At 39.5% G+C, this 19,128-nt stretch overlaps 1 protein-coding gene across 3 annotated transcripts in view; it reads left to right on the top strand.

Annotated features, from left to right (window-relative positions):
* Nucleotides 1–1,491: 1,491 nt before the first annotated feature.
* Rasal2 (RAS protein activator like 2) overlaps nucleotides 1,492–19,128 on the top strand; it is a 254,957-nt gene continuing 237,320 nt past the window's right edge. For all 3 annotated transcript variants that reach the window (XM_042674319.1, XM_042674318.1, XM_042674317.1), the window contains exon 1: nucleotides 1,492–1,719. In XM_042674319.1, the coding sequence (XP_042530253.1) occupies nucleotides 1,518–1,719 (202 nt within the window). In that variant the 5' untranslated portion in view covers nucleotides 1,492–1,517. The remainder of the gene's footprint in view (nucleotides 1,720–19,128) is intronic.

Raw genomic sequence — 19,128 nt, 5'->3', positions numbered from 1 at the left:
GCTCCATTTCAAGTAGCCTTGTTCACGGAAAGAACTACAAGGTGCAAATCACAGGTTATTAGTTTTCAGTTTTGAAATCAGAGTTAGTATTACTTTCCCAGCAATCTCCAAAGCCCGAATGGGTGAATCCTGCTTTGAGGTGGGGATAAAAGTAAAGCCAAAGGGAAGCGAGGGAAGACAGTCTACAAATAGGCCCAAAATAAAACACGTGACATCATTAGAGGAAAAAGGGCCAACATATTGCACAAAGATCAAAGGCAAAGAAGAGAAGCATGTTTGGGTAATGCTGGCTTTGGAACATTTCTTGTTCTTGCGAGGCCTGTCCATCCGTCCACACCACACTTCTGAAGCACGCTATTCTAAATCCACGAGGAGTCCAGCTCTGGCAAGGACAAGAGCGCCGAGCGCGGAGCCTGCACGGACCCCACAACCCCAGATCGGCTGCCAGCTAGCTTCCTTTCTGGGAAGGAGGGAGGCGGTTCCCCTAGGGTGATTGTAAAAATAAAGTAGTCTCTCCGATCGCTTCTCCAAATAAGAAAGAAGCGTTGAAGAAATAAACAGGAAAGGGGTGAGAAGAAAGGAGAGCTCTTTCCTCTTTTCAAATTTCCCGCATCCTCCTCCCTCCACGCCTCCTCCAGTAGGCTGAGCTCTGGAGACCGGGATCCAGCACAGCAAAACGAGCCGGGGAGAAGGCGGCGCGGGCCCGATGAGTAATTCGGCGGCCGATGTTTTCTGCCTTCGGCGGCAGTTCCACCTCCGCTTCGTTACTCGACTGCAGACCAGGCTGAGCTCTCGGCTCTCGATTGCTCTGGCCTATCACCCTGGGATGCCGCCCGCCGCCGCCAGCGCTGCCGCGGCTGCGGGGTTTGTGGGCTCCTCAGAGAAGCGCCAGCCGGAGCGCGAGCGGCGGCCGGAGCCGGGATTTCAGCGTTAGGGGGGCGGGCCGGCTCGCTGCGGAGCGGAGAGCCCGGGGCCGGCGTGCGGCGGAGCCGGGGGGCCACCGCCCCCCTCGAGCTGCGGAGCCGGTCGGAGGGGACGGCCCCCGGCGGCGACGCCCCCGAGTCCAGCCCTGCCCGGCCGCGCTCCATCCCCGGCCCGCGTCGGCGAGGACCGGCCGCGAGCGCCGCCGGCGGGGGCTGAGGAGGGCGGGCGGCTCCGAGGGGGCGGGCGCGCGCGCCGCCCCTTCCCGGCTTGCCTCCACGTCCCCTCCCGGGTGGGACCCGCACCTGAGCCCGCGCCCACCGCGAGTCCGGGCCACGCTGGAGCCGCCTCCCGCCCCGGGTCCCACCCTCGGGTTGCAGGTGGGCTGCGGCGCCCGGCCCAACAGCAGTGGGCGGCGGGGAAGCGGGTGAGCGGCGCGGACGCCGGCTGCCGCCCGGGTCCTCGTCCCCGCCGCGGCGCGGTCCTCCTCCCCTTCCCGCAGGCAGCAGGGCGCGGAGCCGCGCGCCCGCCCCGCCGCCCCCGCCGCCCTCCCCGCCGCCGCCGCCGCCGCCGCCGCCGGGTCCCTCCGGGGCACCATGGAGCTCTCGCCCTCGTCCGGAGGAGCCGCGGAGGCGCTGTCCTGGCCGGAGATGTTCCCAGGGCTGGAGTCGGACTCGCCGCTGCCCCCGGAAGATCTGGACGCGTTGGTCCCCGTCAGCGGAGCCGTGGCCGGTGGCATGTTGGATCGGATCCTTCTGGAGTCGGTGTGCCAGCAACAGAGCTGGGTCCGCGTGTACGGTAAGGACCACAGGCCGCTCTTGAGGCTCGCGTGTCGTGTCTCGGCTTGGGTTACCGTGCATTTTCCAGGCTCATTTCCCGTCTCCAGTCCCCCTCCATCCCGGGTTCGCTTCCCACCTCCTATTAGCACCTGGGTAAAGAGGTGTGACTCAGTGTGGTCTTTGGACCTCTTCTGACACCCGCTGTAAGTATATGGAGTTGAGTTATCCAGATCTAGCTCCTAGGTGGTTATTTCAAGACAGCTGCCACCCGATATTCTAGAAGGTATGAAGGAACAAGCCATAAAACCAAGGGAATAGGGTTTCATCCCTTTCTCTTGGTAAAGCAGGACTGGAAAGAAAGATAACGGCTTAACAGAGAATAAACTAATGAATGAAAAAGAAAAAAAGAAAAAGTCGACATCAAAACTCAAAATGTGTATTTGGTGACAACAGACCATATCTGTAACCTCTTCCTGAACCTCACTCTCTAAAGGCAGCCACTTATTCCGAGTGCGCAGATTGTTTCAGAGTGTGTTATTGTTTCTGGTTTTCACTGTAAAGTGACTAGGTTGCCACTCAGCAGGTTAAAAGTGATGAATACACTGAAACTTTCTCTTTCTGCATTCCTGGTTACCGCCTTTTTAATTAAAACTGAATGATGAGATTCTATTAAGGTAGGGCTTGTGGCAGCTTTAAAACCATGCTGGTTTTCAAAACTCGGAGCCTAAGTAAGGATTTATAGCGTGGCATTTAGGGTTTAGCTGGGGCTTTTCAAAATATTGAAATGGGAAGATGGTTATCACTTTGCTCACATGACCACAGAAAAGGCATTAGTAATGTGGCTGAGTGGAAGATGGCAAATTTGAAGCCTGTGGGATCAAACACGGCGTTGAAATGTTATCCTGCTGTCATGTACATCTACGTCTGTAGCTCAAGTATGTTACAAAATTTTTTTTTAAAGTTTTCTTTCCTACTTCCGAACAGGTTATATTCTTGATGATCAAGAGTGACCATGGCTTAAAAGTTACCGACCTGGATAGTTTTTGTGGTTTCAGGACTTCATGTCTATCACTATCAGAAAGATCTTTGAACTAAGAATCCAGAAATCTGAGTTCTTGTCTTAGTTTTGTCACTAAGTGGCTAAATGATTTGGAGGAAGGTTAGGTCACTTTTTTGGCCTCTGATTGCTCATCTGTAAAATGAATGGATTGGACTAAGTAATCTAATGGCCCTTTTAGTCATAAATACTGGCAAGTTTTAAAATCATTTCCTCAGGAACTTTTATGTGTACCACCTTGTACTTACTTCAGTGGGTGTTTTTAAGTGTTTCTTGATGTTATTCTATTTAATTGAGAGAATTAAAATGAAGAAGTTAAAAATGATACAAGGTCACCAGTTCATTCTGAGCAGATTTGATTAAAAAATTTGGTGCCTGTCTTTCCATTTGCCTGCTAATCCTATTTAGCTGATCACTTTCACCAAAGATTGATGAGTGTCTAAAAATAAATATGAATTATGTTGTGGTGACATTTTCCTATTCTGTTTTTCTTCTTTATATACTTTGGCACACAGTTTTTTGTTTTTGTTTTTGTTTTAATATATTGGAGATAAGGCCATGTTTCAGTATCTAAGGTTCTGGCTTTTCCAGACTTTGTTAACTGTCATTCTTTGCATGGGACCTAGATGTTACTGTTTTTGCAGTCCACTATAGGTCTTGCTTTGTGGCATGTAAATACAAATATCGACACACACCCATTACTCACACACTCACACTCTAACTTATTGTAAAGAAACCCAGAAATTGAGAGCTGGGGATGTGGAACGTGGTTATGGTAAAGTGCTTGCTTAACATGTTCAGCTGGATTTGAACCTCATCACTGCAAAGAGAGTGACTGAGGAGGGAGTAAAAAGAAATCTAGAAATGGAGAACATGAGTCTAGAGTGTAAAGTTGGGGCTTGAAAATGAGGCTTTGCCTTCTGGCTTTGACACAACTTTGTTGTCTAACCTTGAGAGAACAGTTTTAAATCTCTGTTCCTTAAGTTTCTGCATGAAGTATGGAATTTGAATCTGCACTAATAGGTAGACACATACATGTATTAATACACACCTACACACATTAATAAGGTGCATTTCTGTGTCAAGTTGCAGAATTTCCACTGCATTATCACTTTTCCCTTTTTCTTTTTGTCATTTCTGTCAACTAGTGAAACAAGTAAAAGTTGTTTATACTTACAGTTTAGCTCTGCTACATCTCATGCTGAACACGGTGGTCTTTAGCATGATGCAAATATTATAAAACTCTTTGAATGATTCTTGTCTGTATTCTCAGTTTTTAAGTTGCTTATTTTGTGATCTTTTGAAATATGGAAAATCAATTTGGAGAATACTAGTTTGTTTTATTTTTCTTGTTTCTTGTCTGTTTTTTATGTTAAAAACCCAGGTTATCTTCAGTCTACTAGGTTCCTTGATACAGTTTAAAGGCTGTCTTAAAGAATTTAACATGTCTTCAAGAAATCCAGAAATTGAGAATCTAACTGGAGTATACAATTGAGAATCTAACTGGAGTATACAACTGGGGTTGAGACCTGCGTTGTTACTCAGGCTTTCAGATTGTTTATAACATTGGACAAGTAGTTATAACTGTCAAGCTCTAGGTTTCTGCAAAAACTGTGGAATCTATACTAATTAGTAGCTATGGTCCCTTTAACTTTAAAGTTGGCTGATTTTTGTGGCTTGTGTCATTATTTACCTACAACTTAGACTGCAAATTTCATCCTGACTTTTGGAGCCAGTCATTGAGCAAGCCCATAATTTAATGCTTTTAATCATGATTATCAAGGGATTCTGGAGAGCAATTTTATCAGAAGGTCAGTAAACTGAGTTTTGAAAGGAGGAATGTCAGAATGAGATATACATATGCTTGGAATGTTTTCACAAGATAGGAAAGTGGGATGGAGATATTGCTCAGGTCCATCTCATACTGTTTGGAGAACAAGCCTAAAATAACCACGTAGGTTTTTCAAGAGAGGGTATAATGAGAAGCTGTATATTATGTGTATCTTGCCACTGGCTGCATCTCAACTACTGTAATATACTTCTGTTTGAAATCATTATGTAAACAAACAACAAGCTGAGTGCTGGTGGCTTATGTATGTAATCCTAGCTACTTAGGAGGCTGAAATCTGAGGATCATGGTTTCAAGCCAGCCTAAACAGGAAAGTATGAGACTCTTATCTCCAAGTAATCACCAAAAAAGCTGGAAGTGGAGCTATGGCTTAAGTGGTAGAGCACTAGCCTTGAGCGAAAAAGCTAAGAGATGGCACCATGTCCTGAGTTCAAGCTACAGTACTGGTGCTCTCTCTCGCTCTCTCTCTCTCTCTCCCTCACTCACACACACACACACACACACACACACACACACACACACACACAATTAACAACAAAAGTAACCTCTCACCCCAAGGAATATCTTAATATCTTAACAGAAACTCTTAGGAACAATATTTTCGTAGTTTGGCTCACAAAATTTGAAGACTGAAACTGTTTTTACTTTGGTGTTGACAGGTTCAGATCTTTGGTTAATAGTACTTTTATCCAAACTTTCATGTATTGCTATGTCTGGAGAACTTCTTTGGAATATGCTCAGAGCTTTTCCTTTAGTCTTTAAAATTTTTCATTTCAATATTACAATAAATCGTTCCCCCATCCTATCAAGACTATAACATTTTTGACATCAGTCTTGTTTATATTTCTGTCTCTTTACCGTCTTCCTTGTTTCATGTCTGGCAGCTTGGTACCTTGCTCCTAGTAAACTAGTGTTTCTTGAATGTTGATTCATCTGTCTTTTGACTATCTAGATCGCAACCTGACTGATCTTATGGTGGCAGAGTAGCTTAAACAAAGGCATGCCACAAACAGCTAAATATGGATGCAGTATCCAAGAGCATCAAATGCAGAACATTTTTCAGATATTTATAGCCTCAAAGCAAAGTCAATTGGCTGAAAAAGCTCAGCAGCCTAGCAAAAGGAAACGGGAGCGGCAAAGCCAGCCTCACTGTCTGTGCTTTCTGGTAAACAATGGGAACATTAAAATTAACTATTTTACCATGAATAGATGGTAACGATAGGACTTGCTTTGGGAGAAATTTAAGATACTCTTGTCTACTATTGCCCGAACTGGAGCTCTGTACTCACCTGTGTAACAGATCTACAAGTGTGTACACAGATATGCTCTTTGAGATTTGGAGGAGAAATAGTTATCAACAAGAAATCTTGTGCTTTTAAAAATTTTAGTCACTAGGGCTTTTTGAAATATTCAGCTAATAAAAAGAATAACGTCACTAAGCTAGTGTGTGTCGCATTGTTTATTAATGACAAAGGGTCCTGCTGGAAAGTTTATAAAGGCTGGTGCTATATTACACAAGAGAAACAAAATCAATCATATTGCATCAAGTACCTATAATTCCAGAAACACAACAGCGGGGATTTGGTAAACATTTTTCATGAACTCTTAGGTGGTTGTAGTATATGATATTGACTGTTCTTTAAGAATTAAGATTAAAGGTGAGATACTTTTTATGGCATCTCTAGAGACTGTGTTCCTGTATTTATTTAAAATGCAACCAGTAACAAGTCCAGGAAGTTGTTTCATTTTTGTCTACTGTGATCTAGAAGTGACTGGCTTATTCAGAATATTCTTAATATAATTTAGTTTGAATGTTCAAAGTGAATTACTCATTATGACATACCTTAAATATGTATTTTGTAATAGATGAATAAATTGGTCAACAAAGATTGAAAGTTTTGCATGCTCTAAGTGATTGCTATAGAAAAAAAATCAGGGAATGTATAGCCAGGTAAATCCCTAACATGTTTGTATTATTTAAGTATTACAACAAATAATGCATTTATCACTTGCATTTCCTCAATAATATTAAAGCTTTATAAATGAGTAGTAATATTTTAGAAATTCTTGGGATTTTAATCTCTATTCAAATATTTAGTCTGTCATAGTCTATGAATGTTGATACATTAATATCTCATGATCTCCAAATACACTTTGTACCCTTTAAGAGTTCTTCAATGAGCTAGGTTATAGTATTAATGCCTATAATCCTAGCTACTCAAGAAAGAGTCTGAGATCTGAGGATTGAGGTTGGAAGCCAGCCCAGCCAGACAAATCTGATAGACTATGTTCAAATAATCTGCAAAAAGCTGGAAGTAGAGACATAGCTGAAGAGGTACACTGCCAGCAGTGAGTGGAACAAACCAAATGAGTCTAGGAGGCCCTGAGTTCAAGCCCCAGAACCAGAACGCTGAAGCAGGAGGATCCTAAGCTTAAAAAAAAAAGAGGGGGTCTGGGAAGGTGGCTCAGTGGTAGAGCACTTGCCTTGCATGCATGAGGCCCTGGGTTTGATTCCTCCGCACCACATAAGCAAAAAGAAAAAAAGCCAGAAGTGGTGCTGTGGCTCAAGTGGTAGAGTGCTACAGCCTTGAGCTGAAGAGTTGAGGGACAGCGCCCAGGCCCAGAGTTCAGGCCCTACAACCGGAACCCCCCCCCCCAAAAAAAAGTAAGAAAGGAGTAGTTCTCCGTTGAAATCAGCGAGATGGTCCAAGAATGCCTCAGAATGTACTATTTATTTAAAATTCTGATAGCCCCATTTTTAATCTTTTGAGAGCGAATTTGTGTCTCATTTATATTGTGCTCTCATTTATATTGTGTTCATGTTCACAGATGCTGGACTGTTCTTTTATATCTTAGTGTATGTCTGTCTTCTGTCATGAGATTACTAAGGAAATAGTGGCAAGTGGTTTCTGATTCTTTGTTTTATTAGAAAGAGAATGAGAAGTGGAAGCAGAGGATTTTTATAATTGGTAACTTTGTGCTTTTTAGTGGCATGAAGGGATGGGATCATCTTTTAAGTAGGTGAGCCACAAAAAGCATTCAACTGACAACTGAGTTAATCTAGAAAAAATTTAGCTGGTTTTTCTCTTGTCCCTCCTTTTTGGAAAAAAACCTTTTAAGTAGCTAGGGAGGTGTTTGGTCTTGTTAACCAGGAGGAGTTTGAAGTGTGCTGAAGGCACTAGCGAAATTGCTTCACCGTCTTAGTAGAGGGATAATTGCTATCTGATGTTTTTAAAACACCTTTTCTCCCAAGGCCAGTAGGCAGATTACTCTATAAATTTAGTTTCTTTTGGAGTGAGAAGGCAGTCATGAAGAAGTATAAGCAAATAAAACGGACAACTTATTTATTGATGAGTACGCAGTAAAGAAACTAATTGAACCTTGACGGTGTATTTGCTAGTCACCATCTTCCTTACCTGGAAATTCAGATATTGAACTGAGGTTTACCTTTCTTACTGTTAGGTACGAGAGAGAGAGAGAGAGAGAGAGAGAGAGAAAGAGAGAGAGAGAGAGAGAGAGAGAGAGAGAGAGAGAGAGAGGGAGAGAGAGAGAGAGAGAGAGAGAGAGAATCTGTCTGTCTGAGTCTGTGTGTGTTGGGGCTTGAACTCAAGTCCTCCAGCTTTGCTCTCAGCCTATTTTCATTCACAGTTTAGAGCTCTGCCCCTTGAGCCACATCTCCACTTCTAATAACTGCTCATTTGCCTTATAAGGGGTCAGTTTAGGTCTTGATTGGATTTTTAATTCTTCATAAATTGTCTTTAACATTGCTAAGTTTCTATTTTCATTGTGTCACTTTCAGTAGGCTGCCTAACGTACCCCTTTCCTCCGTCTCTGAATCTAAGGGTTTGGTAATACTTGCAGATATTAACTGGGGATAGTGAAAATTTAGAGAAGGAAGTATTTAAAGTAAGACAAGAGAACAAATTTAGAAGAATAGTGTGGAAAGCTAAACTGTGAGGGCAATATTACCGAATACTTTTCAAAATAATCCTTAAAGTTTACACAATAAGGAAACTGTCTTGGTAAGTATAACTTATTCCCACAATCAGAGACAAATCCCACAGTTTGTTAGGATTAGAACTCTTAACCTCAGATTCCTTACCATCCTGATTTAGCTTCTAGATCTTACTACTCTCCCTCAGGGAGATGGCCTTTCAAAGCTGAAGGTCAGGAAAACTCACAGTGAGAAATACCAGATTGTTAGTTTCACAGTCTTTAAGGGAAATGCTGGAAGCACTATTACCTAGGTAACAGAAAACAAAAATGGACAAAACATCCACAGAGTGGAAAAATGAGAATAATCTCTGTGATCCTTAAGAGGTAGAGCAGAGGACAGATTAGATATTTTTCATTTCTGTTTTCTTAAGTTCTTTATACTGCAATTGGAAGTGAGGTTTTAAGGAACTACAGATGCTTCATGTGTGCTGCTTAGTAAGTTTCTACCTTCCTTTGTAATTTCTAGCAGCCTTGATTCATATAATTAAAAACTAATATTTTTGTTGAACTGAATATAATCTGTGCTTAATGTACAGAATTTGAAATTTGGAGAATCCAAAGAAATTTCAAATAACTTGGAATTCTGTCTCTTAGAGACAACTATTATTTAATATTTTATTCTATTCTGTGACTGATGTAATTTCTTACACATATTTGATGTCAGGCTCTATATTCTACTTTTTATTCTTGACAGTATTTTCTCATGTTACTGAAAACATTAACTTTCTTTAAAAATGTGTTTATATATTGTATTTTAAAAATAGATAATGTATCCTTTGTTTTTGAAATTTAAAATGTACAAATGGATATTCCTTAAGATGTCTCCCACTCTCCTCTCTGGGACTCCTACTTGCTCTCTGGGAAGTGATCATTGCCCCCTCTACACAACAAATAATTTGAAATCCTTACGTATCCTTCCATACCTCTTGGATGTACATAGAGGAAGATATATAAATAGCTATATAAAAATGCATTCATGGGTTGGGAAGGTGGCTCAGTGGTAGAGTGCTTGCCTTGCATGCTTGAGGCCCTGGGTTTGATTCCTCAGCACCACATAAGCAGGAAAAAAAAAAGCCAGAAGTGGCCTGAAGTGATAGAGTGCTAGCCTTGTAAGGGACAGCGCCCAGGCCCAGAGTTCAGGCCCCACGACCGACCCCCCGCCCCCCAAAAAATGCATTTATGAATTGGATCTAAGAAGTGTAGTTAAGAAAACCAACACTTTTTTTTTTGGTTGTGGGGCTTGAACTCTGGGCCTGGGTGCTGTCCCTGCGCTTTTCAGCTCAGGGTGAATGCTCTACCACTTGAGCCACAGAGCCACTTCTGGTGTTTTAGTGGTTTATTGAAGAATCTCACGGTCTTTCCTGCCTGGGCTGGCTTTGAACTGTGATCCTCAGATCTCAGCCTCCTGAGTAGCTAGGATTGCAGATGTGAGCCACTGGTGCCTGGCTGAAAATCAACACTTTTTTAGTTAATGAAATGTCTAGAACTAGTTAGCTAGGAGTTCTGGGGTCTGGCAGCTGTTTTAGTTGCTTGATTTCTGGATTGGTATCATAGACTTTTTTAAAAAACTGTTTCTAAGTATTTTTTCCATTTTTACATGTGATAATCCATTATAAGCACTGATGTGACCTGTATGCTGAGTTATTCCTTCATTTCCTTCAATCCCTCAGTTATTATACCTGGGACATATTTTCCAGTCAGTTTGTAAGAGCATCTCATTCTTTTCTGTGGCTGTGTAGTACCTGGGTGAATTATAATTCATTTAACCAGTACCCGAGTTTTGTGACAAACGATGTTTCAGTGAATAATTTTGAAAATAAGTCATTTTGCTCAAATAAGAAAAGTTCATAGAATTAGAATTACTAGGTGAAAAGTGTGAGTATGATTTTGAAAGATACTGTTGGTGGACACCTGTGGCTCATGCCTGTGATTTTAGCTATTCAGGAGACTGTGATAGATTATCTATAATCAAAGATAGCTTGGGAAGACATATCCATGAAATCTATTCCTAATTAACCAGCAAAAAGCTGGAATTAGAAGCATAGCTCAGTGGTAGAGCAGCAGCCCTGAGTGAAAAGGCTGAACTAGATCCTCTGAGTTTAAGTCTCAGTCATGGTTAAGGAGGGATAAAGAGAGCAAGAGGGAAAGGAGAGGAGGAGGGAGAGGAAGAGGGAAAGAGAGAAAGAGAGAGATCCTTGATCTATATTAAATATAATTTAATACATTTTCATATTTAGGAGCCACTCTATCTACTTTTGCCAATTTTTGTTGGGATGTTGGATCTTTTTCTTTGAATCTTGTAGGAACTCAGTGTATTGAGCAAAGAAACCTTTATCTTAGTGAGTTCCTAGTATTTTCACTGCTCTCTTCACTTTTATATTGGGGTTCCCTTCCACTCCCACGAAGAAACTATTCTCATGTAGTTGAATATATTTGTTTTTTCTTTTATAGCTTTTTAGTTTTATGTCATAGTTAAAATATATTTCCTATTCTGAGTATATAATATAGTTTTCCCATGGTTTCTGCAGTATTTCTCTAGTTTTTTTTTTTATTATAATTTTTGGTTGGTGTACCCTTCATGTTGGTATAGATATGAGATATTGATCTAATTTCATTTTTTAAAAAGGTGGTTGTCTCCTTGTTTCAACATCACTTGTTGATTAATCCATCTTTTCTTTATTGATTTAGGATTATTATTATTACTTTTATCCTGGATTGCCATTTGTCTTTTAATTTATTTCAGGATTTCTGTTCTATTCCCTTATCTCTTTATATTTATATGCCAGCATCACACTGCTTCATTTCTGATGATTTATGACATCAGAATATAATTTTTGTTAATGTATGAGTTTAACTCATACATTATTTAACTATTTAACTTATTTAACTGTAATCCTGGTTTACACATTAGTATTTTTCTTTCTTTTTTTTTTTTTTCCACCTGAATCCTTAAACGACTTGTTTGTCCCCATCTCCTCCACAAGTTATACTGACATCAAATATAGTGAAAGCGGGGGTTACGCTGTGGGGGAGGGATCTTTTTTTTTTTTTTAATTTTTAAATTTTATTTTATTTTGTACGAGAACATACTGTACAGAGGGGTTACAATTACATGGGCAGGATAATGCATACATTTCTTACCAAGCATTGCAGCCTCCTCCTTTGTTTACCCTTCACCTCCCTTCCCAGCCTCCCTCCTCCCCCCCACCCAATCATACCCCTCCTCCCCCCCCCCCACACCGACATTGTAAAGCTGGTTTTGACATGACATTTTGTACTTCTAATTGTACATTAGTATTTTTCAACTACTGTGTGTGTGTTTGTGTGTGTGTGTGTTGCTGAGTAATCTAGAGCTTCCCTAAAGCTAGGCAAGTGAGCTATACCTTTGTCCCATTTTAAAAAAATAATCTTTAAAATTAATTGTTTAAGTCTTTGAATGGAACTTTGGACTGTTCTTTTACACTGAATTCCTAGAAGACTAGGAAATGTTTTTAAAGGAGTGAGCCTTAGTGCCAAATTGGTACAACCTTCCTGGAAAGCAATTCTTGCCACTAGTATGTGGCTTATAATTTAAAGTTCTAATACTGTATTGCTATTTTAAATATATTAAAGCCTTTCACATAGTTCCTTTAACATTACTTAGCACTTTATTAAATGTTCTCAGAGTTAATGCTTTAAGGTGGTTCTTCAAAAACAGAGTTATTTATTCATTTGTGTAATGGTATGTTTTGAGAGATTGGGAGTAAAGCAGTTTATTTTTCCAGGTCAAATCCACAACAATGACTTTATTTATATGGTTAGATTTTCCCACTATAATAACTTTATTTCTTTTTTTGTGTGTGTGTTGGTTGTGGGGTCTGAACTCTGGGCCTGGGCACTGTCCCTCAGCTTTTCAGCTCAAGGCTAGTGCCCTACCACTTGGGCCATAGCGCCACTTCCGGCTTTTTTTCTGCTTATATGGTGCTGAGGAATCCAACCCAGGGCCTCATGCATGCAAGGCAAGTACTCTACCACTGAGCCAAGTTCCCAGCTCCACTATAATAACTTTATATGGGTACAAAATGATTCTGGTACTCCAAGAAACACATAATAATGGCAAACAGAAAAAAAAGCAAACTTAGAGACTAACAACGTAGTTTAACATTTAACAGTGACAGAGTGGTTATTTACCATAGCTAAGATATGGAACCAACCCAGATGCCCCTCAGTAGATGAATGGATCAAGAAAATGTGATATATATATATATATATATATATATATATATATATATGTATATATATGTATATATATAAATTCTGTGCCTCCATCAGAAAGAATGACATCGCCCCATATGTTAGGAAATGGAAAGACTTGGAAAAAATTATATTAAGTGAAGTAAGCTAGGTCCAAAGAAATATAGGTCCCATGGTTTCCCTTATTTGCAATAACTAGTGTATGTCTGGGACAAGCAGAAAAGGTCAAAAGCTATGTACATATGACCAGATAAGATGATGTTAAGCGAAATGAACCCCAAGATAGGGACACAAGTGGTTTTTTCTTTCTTGCTATTGTTTCTAACATATTTATAATGTACCATGTGATTTTTTTTTTTTGTTTCTTTGTATGTTCCTCCCTCATGGTATAACCCCTGTTATATTTGATGTCAATGCCCTGCATCTTGTATATACACTTTTCTAATTTGGGGAGGGAAAGGGAAAAAATAAAATGCTTAAATAGGGATACAGGTTGACCCATTGTAACAATGAGATGTAGAAGAAACTATGTTGAAAAACGAACTTTACAATTTAGGTGTGGGGGGTGGGGAGTGTAGTTGTGGAGGTAGGAGTGAAGGGATGGTAGGGGAAAAACAAAGGAGGTAACAATGCTTGATAGGAAATGTACTCATTACCTTGCTCATGTAACTATAATCTCTCTGTACAGTATTTTTACAATAAAAATGTATAAAAATAAAATAAAAATGAAAAAAACAACAAATAACACCTAATATTTGGAGTCTTGTAGGTAATTTTGTTTGTGTTACATGTGGGTAGAATATAGCATGTAAATATTTTGTTTCATAAATAAATATAAAAAATGACATGTAGTAGATGATTTATTAGACATTTTCTTTTTTTTTTTTTTTTTTTTTTTGGTCAGTCGTGGGGCTTGAACTGTGGGCCTGGGCGCTGTCCCTCAGCTCTTCAGCTCAAGGTGAGAGCTCTACCACTTGAGCTACAGCACCACTTCCGGTTTTCTGGTGGTTTATTGGAGATCGGAGTCTCACGGTCTCTCCTGCCCGGGCTGGCTTTGAACCGCGATCTTCAGATCTCAGCCTCCTGAGTAGCTAGGATTACAGGCGTGAGCCACCAGCGCCCGGCTTAGACATTTTCTTGATGAACTTAGTAAATCAGTTGTAGTCCTTAATATTTTATTAACTTAGCTTATAGAAATACAGTATCATTGTAAATGACAACAGTGTTTTTAGGGAGCTAACTTGTAACTCAGGTTTGGTCTTATGGATACTCTGAAAGGTGAAGATTGTTCCCAGATGTCTTGTTTTCAATTTGTCCTCATTATAAAAATGTTTCACACAGAAGTGGTGCTGTAGTTCAAATGGTAGAGAGCTCGCCTTGAGCTGAAGAGCTGAGAGACAGCACCGAGGCCCAGAGTTCAAGCCCCACGACCGCCAAAAAAAAAAAAAAGTTTCACTATCTTTTTGTAAAAATTGTCCTAAAAGGATAGAGTTTGCATTTTCAAGGTTTCAGACTGATAGTCCTGCCACTAAGGGGACATTAAATCTCCTTACCTGGTTACAGTTTATGTTTGTATATTCTAGCTTGTGTTGAAGTAGAGTCTACACAATTTGAGATTTCTTCTTCATGGTTCTCTTTCAACTGGGCCATGTACAATTTTATGTTCATTTCCAAGTTCCAAATAGAAAGCCCTAAATAGGAAACTTGGGGCCTTTCTAGAGCGGGCCAGTTTTGTCCAAATGGCTAGTAACTAATCTGCATCAGTAAATAGACCTTAAAAAATGACCATTATGAAAGCCACTAAAACAAGAACTTAATATTTTCTAGTTTCATCAAGATTTTATAGTAGCTTTGCTTTAAATAGACATTAAAGTTTTTATCTTTAATGAATTTAGCCTGATACTATAGTTAAGAAACAACTGTGCCATACGTAGTCATTCCTTTTGTAGTAGAAATATATTTTACAGTATCTGGTTTGGTAAGATTTTTTATACTGTTTTGTTCAGACCATGAGCTTTCAATTATTCTATCACAAGTTCAACTTAAATCAGTTTGAGAGTATATTTTCATTCATTTGCACTACAGGTTGTATGGTTTTGTTACACATTTGAGAATGTCATACCACAGTGACATCCTGAGAGGCTTTACTTTGTGATATCATTGGCTGATTGTCTTCTTTTCTTGTATCTTAACTATTAGCCATAATTTTTCCCTTATGTAACCAATGACATTATTTCATTTATCTGTGAGCATATTATATAAAATCATTTGAAGTTCCTGTTTGCCCCCAACAATTTAAAAATACCTTGCATACATTTTTCTGTCAAACTTAAGAAACATTCACGTGCTGGGCTGGGAAGGTGGCTCAGTGGTAGAGCACTTGCCTTGCATGCATGAGGCCCTGGGTTCGATTCCTCAGCACCACATAAGCAAAAAGAAAAAAGCTGGAAGTGGCGCTGTGGCTCAAGTGGTAGAGCACTAGCCTTGAGCTGAAGAGCTGAGGGACAGCGCCCAGGCCCAGAGTTCAGGCCCCACGACCAGACCCCCCCCCCCAAAAAAAATTAGCCCTGAGTGCTAGTTGTGTGTGTGTGTGTGTGTGTGTGTGTGAGAGAGAGAGAGAGAGAGAGAGAGAGAGAGAAATGCACATAGCAAAGCTTCATCCTAATGCTTTTGTAATGTATAGTGGCATGAAATATACAATGAACAGGATTGTGTAACCATTATTAATAAAAAAAACTCCAGAATTTTAATGATCTCAACCCCAAACTCTGTACTATTTAATAATAAATGACTGTCACTTGCATCTCCCTACCTTGAACTGTTGGTAACTTCTTTACTACTTTCTATGACTATGAATTTGCCTACTGTAGGTACTTCATGTAAGTAAAACTATACAAATTATCCTGTCTGGCTTCTTCAGTAAGCGTAATATCCTCAAAGTCCATTCTTTTTTGTTTTTAATGCCAGTACTGGGACATGAACTTAGAGTCTCACTTGCTCAGCTTTTTCAGTCACAGCTGATATTCTACCAACTGTGCTTGCTACACCTCTAGTCCAGCTCCCTCCCCTCTCCTCTCTTCCCCTCCTATCCTCTCCGTCTTTTTACTGATTAATTGGACATAAAGCCTCTTAGATTTTTCTGCCTGAACAAGCTTTGAACCTCCATCCTCAGCTTTCATTGAGTGGCTAGAAACAGATGGGAGCCACTAGCTCTCCCCAGCTCAAGGTCCATTCTTGTAGCATATACCAAAATTGCTTTTTTATGATTGAATTGTATATGCTACATTTTGCCTAACCATTTATCTGTCTATGGACACTTGAGTTATATCTACTTTTTAGTTATGGAGAATTATGTGCCTATGAGTTTTGGTGTACAAATATTTGTTTTAGTCTAGCTTTACATTATAAATAATCACATAGAAGTGTAATTTTATGGTTGATCTTTTGAGAAACCTTTAAACTGTTTTTCATTGCAGCAGCACTATTTAAATTCTTGTCAACAGTATACAAGTGTTCCAGGTTCTCCACATCTTTGTTAATGCTTGTTATTTTCCTTCCTGATCTTAGTCCTTCTAGCAGGTGTGAAGTCACATCTTCTGTGTTTTTGATATACATTCTCCTAATACCTACTGATGCTGAACATACTTTCATGTGTTTATTGGCCTCTTACATATCTTCCTTGAAGAAATGTCTATTCAGATCTTTCTTTTGCATGAATTCTTAGTAGATACATTGATATGTATCAGCTGTAATGTTAGTTATTTTTAGTGTAATTATCATATATATATTTATTTTTTGCCAGCATGAGTTTTGAACTTAGAAACTCATGCTTGCACTACTGGCACTCTCCCGCTTGAGCCACACCTCCAGCCTGCATAGTCAGGTATAATTGATAAAACAAATTATTTTATTGATCATGATTTTATTATTTTTTTAATGATGGTTATTCTTAAGGAGTTGGAATCTTGTGGACTTTTCTGTCTAGATCGGTTTCAAACCACAGTTCTCTGGATCCTCAACCTCTTGAGTAGCTAGGCTTTCAGACATAAGCCAGTGGTGCCTGGCTTATATGTTAATGTTAACTCTAATCATGGTCACAATCTTGAGCGTAATTGAATGATGACAGGTAAAATTTTTTGAGTGCTTATTGTGAGCCAGACAGATTTAAGTGGTTTAGACCTATTAGTTCACTTAATTTTTATAACTACTATATCTGGTAAATACTGTTATTACCCTATTTTATAGAGGAATTAGAGGCATAAAGATATAAATGAGATTGCCTGAGGTTATACAGTGACTTACTGGCTGGGCTGATGTTGTATTTGAATCCAGGTGATTTCTCTTCAGTCTATGCTTCTAACCACTATATAACTTGGCTTTTCACAAGTAAAAAAAGATTTTTGTTCTTATTTTTGTTATCAGTCACAGGGGCTTGAACTTAGGGCCTGAACATTGTCCCTGAGCTCTTTTCCTCAAGGATAGTACTCTATCACTTTGAGCCACAACATCACTTCTGATTTTCTTGTGGTTAATTGGAGATAAAAGTTTCTTAGACTTTCCTCCCCCAGATGGCATTAAACTGAGACCCACAAATCTCAGCTTCCTGAGTAGCTAGGATTATAGAGGTGAGCTACCAGCACCCGACTAAAAATAATGTGTGTTAATTTAGACCTTGATCTTATAGTTTACCCTGTGAGTTTTCATAACATCATAACTACAAAATAAGGACATTTGTTATGCTGGTTATTCTGTGAATGTCATGATTTTACAGAATATCTTCATAGAGTTGTCCAAGTTTTCTTAGCTACAGACAACATGACAAAACTATGGGTGAGTGGCATGAATATTCTATATTTCAAAAAGCTTAAACAAAGTCTCTTCTCTGAAATCGATGTATGTTAGCATTAATACAAAATATGAAACCTTTTCTATAAAAGCATGCCTTTGTATATAAGCATGCCTTTCTCTGCTTCAGTGAGCATATATTTATGTTTGATTGAGCCATCAAGAAAATTGATATTTAAGAGACAAAATCTTAAGAACCTGAATAATATTCATGTGGGGGACATAGTTTTATTTACTGCAGAATTTGTGTTTAAAGTGGCTCTCCACTTGAATGTTAGTAATTCTGGGAAAGCAAATATACTTTCACAGGCTGTGGTCAATCAAAATATTGATTAAGCTTAGTCAAGTAGGATATATTTTAAGGCATTTCTGAAATTCGCACATACTCCTTTATAAAAGTGCAGGGACAGTGTGATCTGTGGGCCTGATTTGATTTCTTATCAGTTAGTTCTTCTTGAACTTTCCCTTGCATATCCTTTAAAATTTATATCCTGTGGTTGATATTTCAAGGCCTTAAAACTTAAAGCCAATGCAACAGTGATATTCGCAAGACAATATGTTAGAAATGATCTGTACAACGGGGTGGGGTGGGGGGAGGGTTGAGGAGGAGGGAAAGTGGGAGAAAAAGGAGGGAGGGGGTAATAAGTTCGACAAGAAATGTACCCACTACCGTACTTATGTAACTGTAACCCCTCTGTACATCACCTTGACAATACAATTAAAAAGAAAAAAGGGATCCTTAGGGGTATCTAGGGAGAAAAAAAGCCATACATAGTAAACTGTGTGAATCAATTTTGAAATATACTTTCATTTCTTACTAATAGGTTGTAGTTATTTAAAATCTGTGATTCTGTTGATCACAAATTCAACAATGAAAAGTGAGTTAAGAATCTAATGTTCTGATCAGACTTTTTTTTTTGCTGGTCCTGGAGCTTGGACTAGCCTGGACACCGAGCTCTTTTGCTCAGAGCTAGCACTCTACCACTTGAGCTACAGCATCACTTCTCGATTTTTCTGAGTAGTTCATTGGAAACACTAGGTTCATGGACTTTCCTGCCCAGGCTGGCTTCCAAGTACCATCTTCAGATCTCAGCCTCCTGAGTAGCTAGGATTATAGGCATGAACCACTGGCGCCTGGCTCAGCTCATACCTTAAAAAAATATATAGTCAGATATAATTGATAAAACCAACTACACAGATTTGAATGTAATTTAATATATTTTGAAATATGCAGTTGACTATGAAGCCATCATTAAAATCTAGAAAATAAGCTTTTATTTTGTCTAAACATTTCTTTGTTCCTTGTTTGTGTCTTAACAGATTAGTTTGGATTTTCAAGAATTTCATATAAAGGAAATCACGTTTCTGCTCTAGCTTCCTTTATCCAGCATATTCTTAGATTTCTTTCATATTATATGTATCAATAGTTAATTTCTTTCTCTTGCTGA

The sequence above is a fragment of the Dipodomys spectabilis genome, unplaced genomic scaffold (assembly GCF_019054845.1).
Source record: "Dipodomys spectabilis isolate Male_0828 unplaced genomic scaffold, ASM1905484v1 ptg000019l, whole genome shotgun sequence".
NCBI lineage: Eukaryota > Metazoa > Chordata > Mammalia > Rodentia > Heteromyidae > Dipodomys > Dipodomys spectabilis.
Note: the sequence above shows the minus strand (reverse complement) of the source record. Positions and strands in the feature narration are given on the sequence as shown.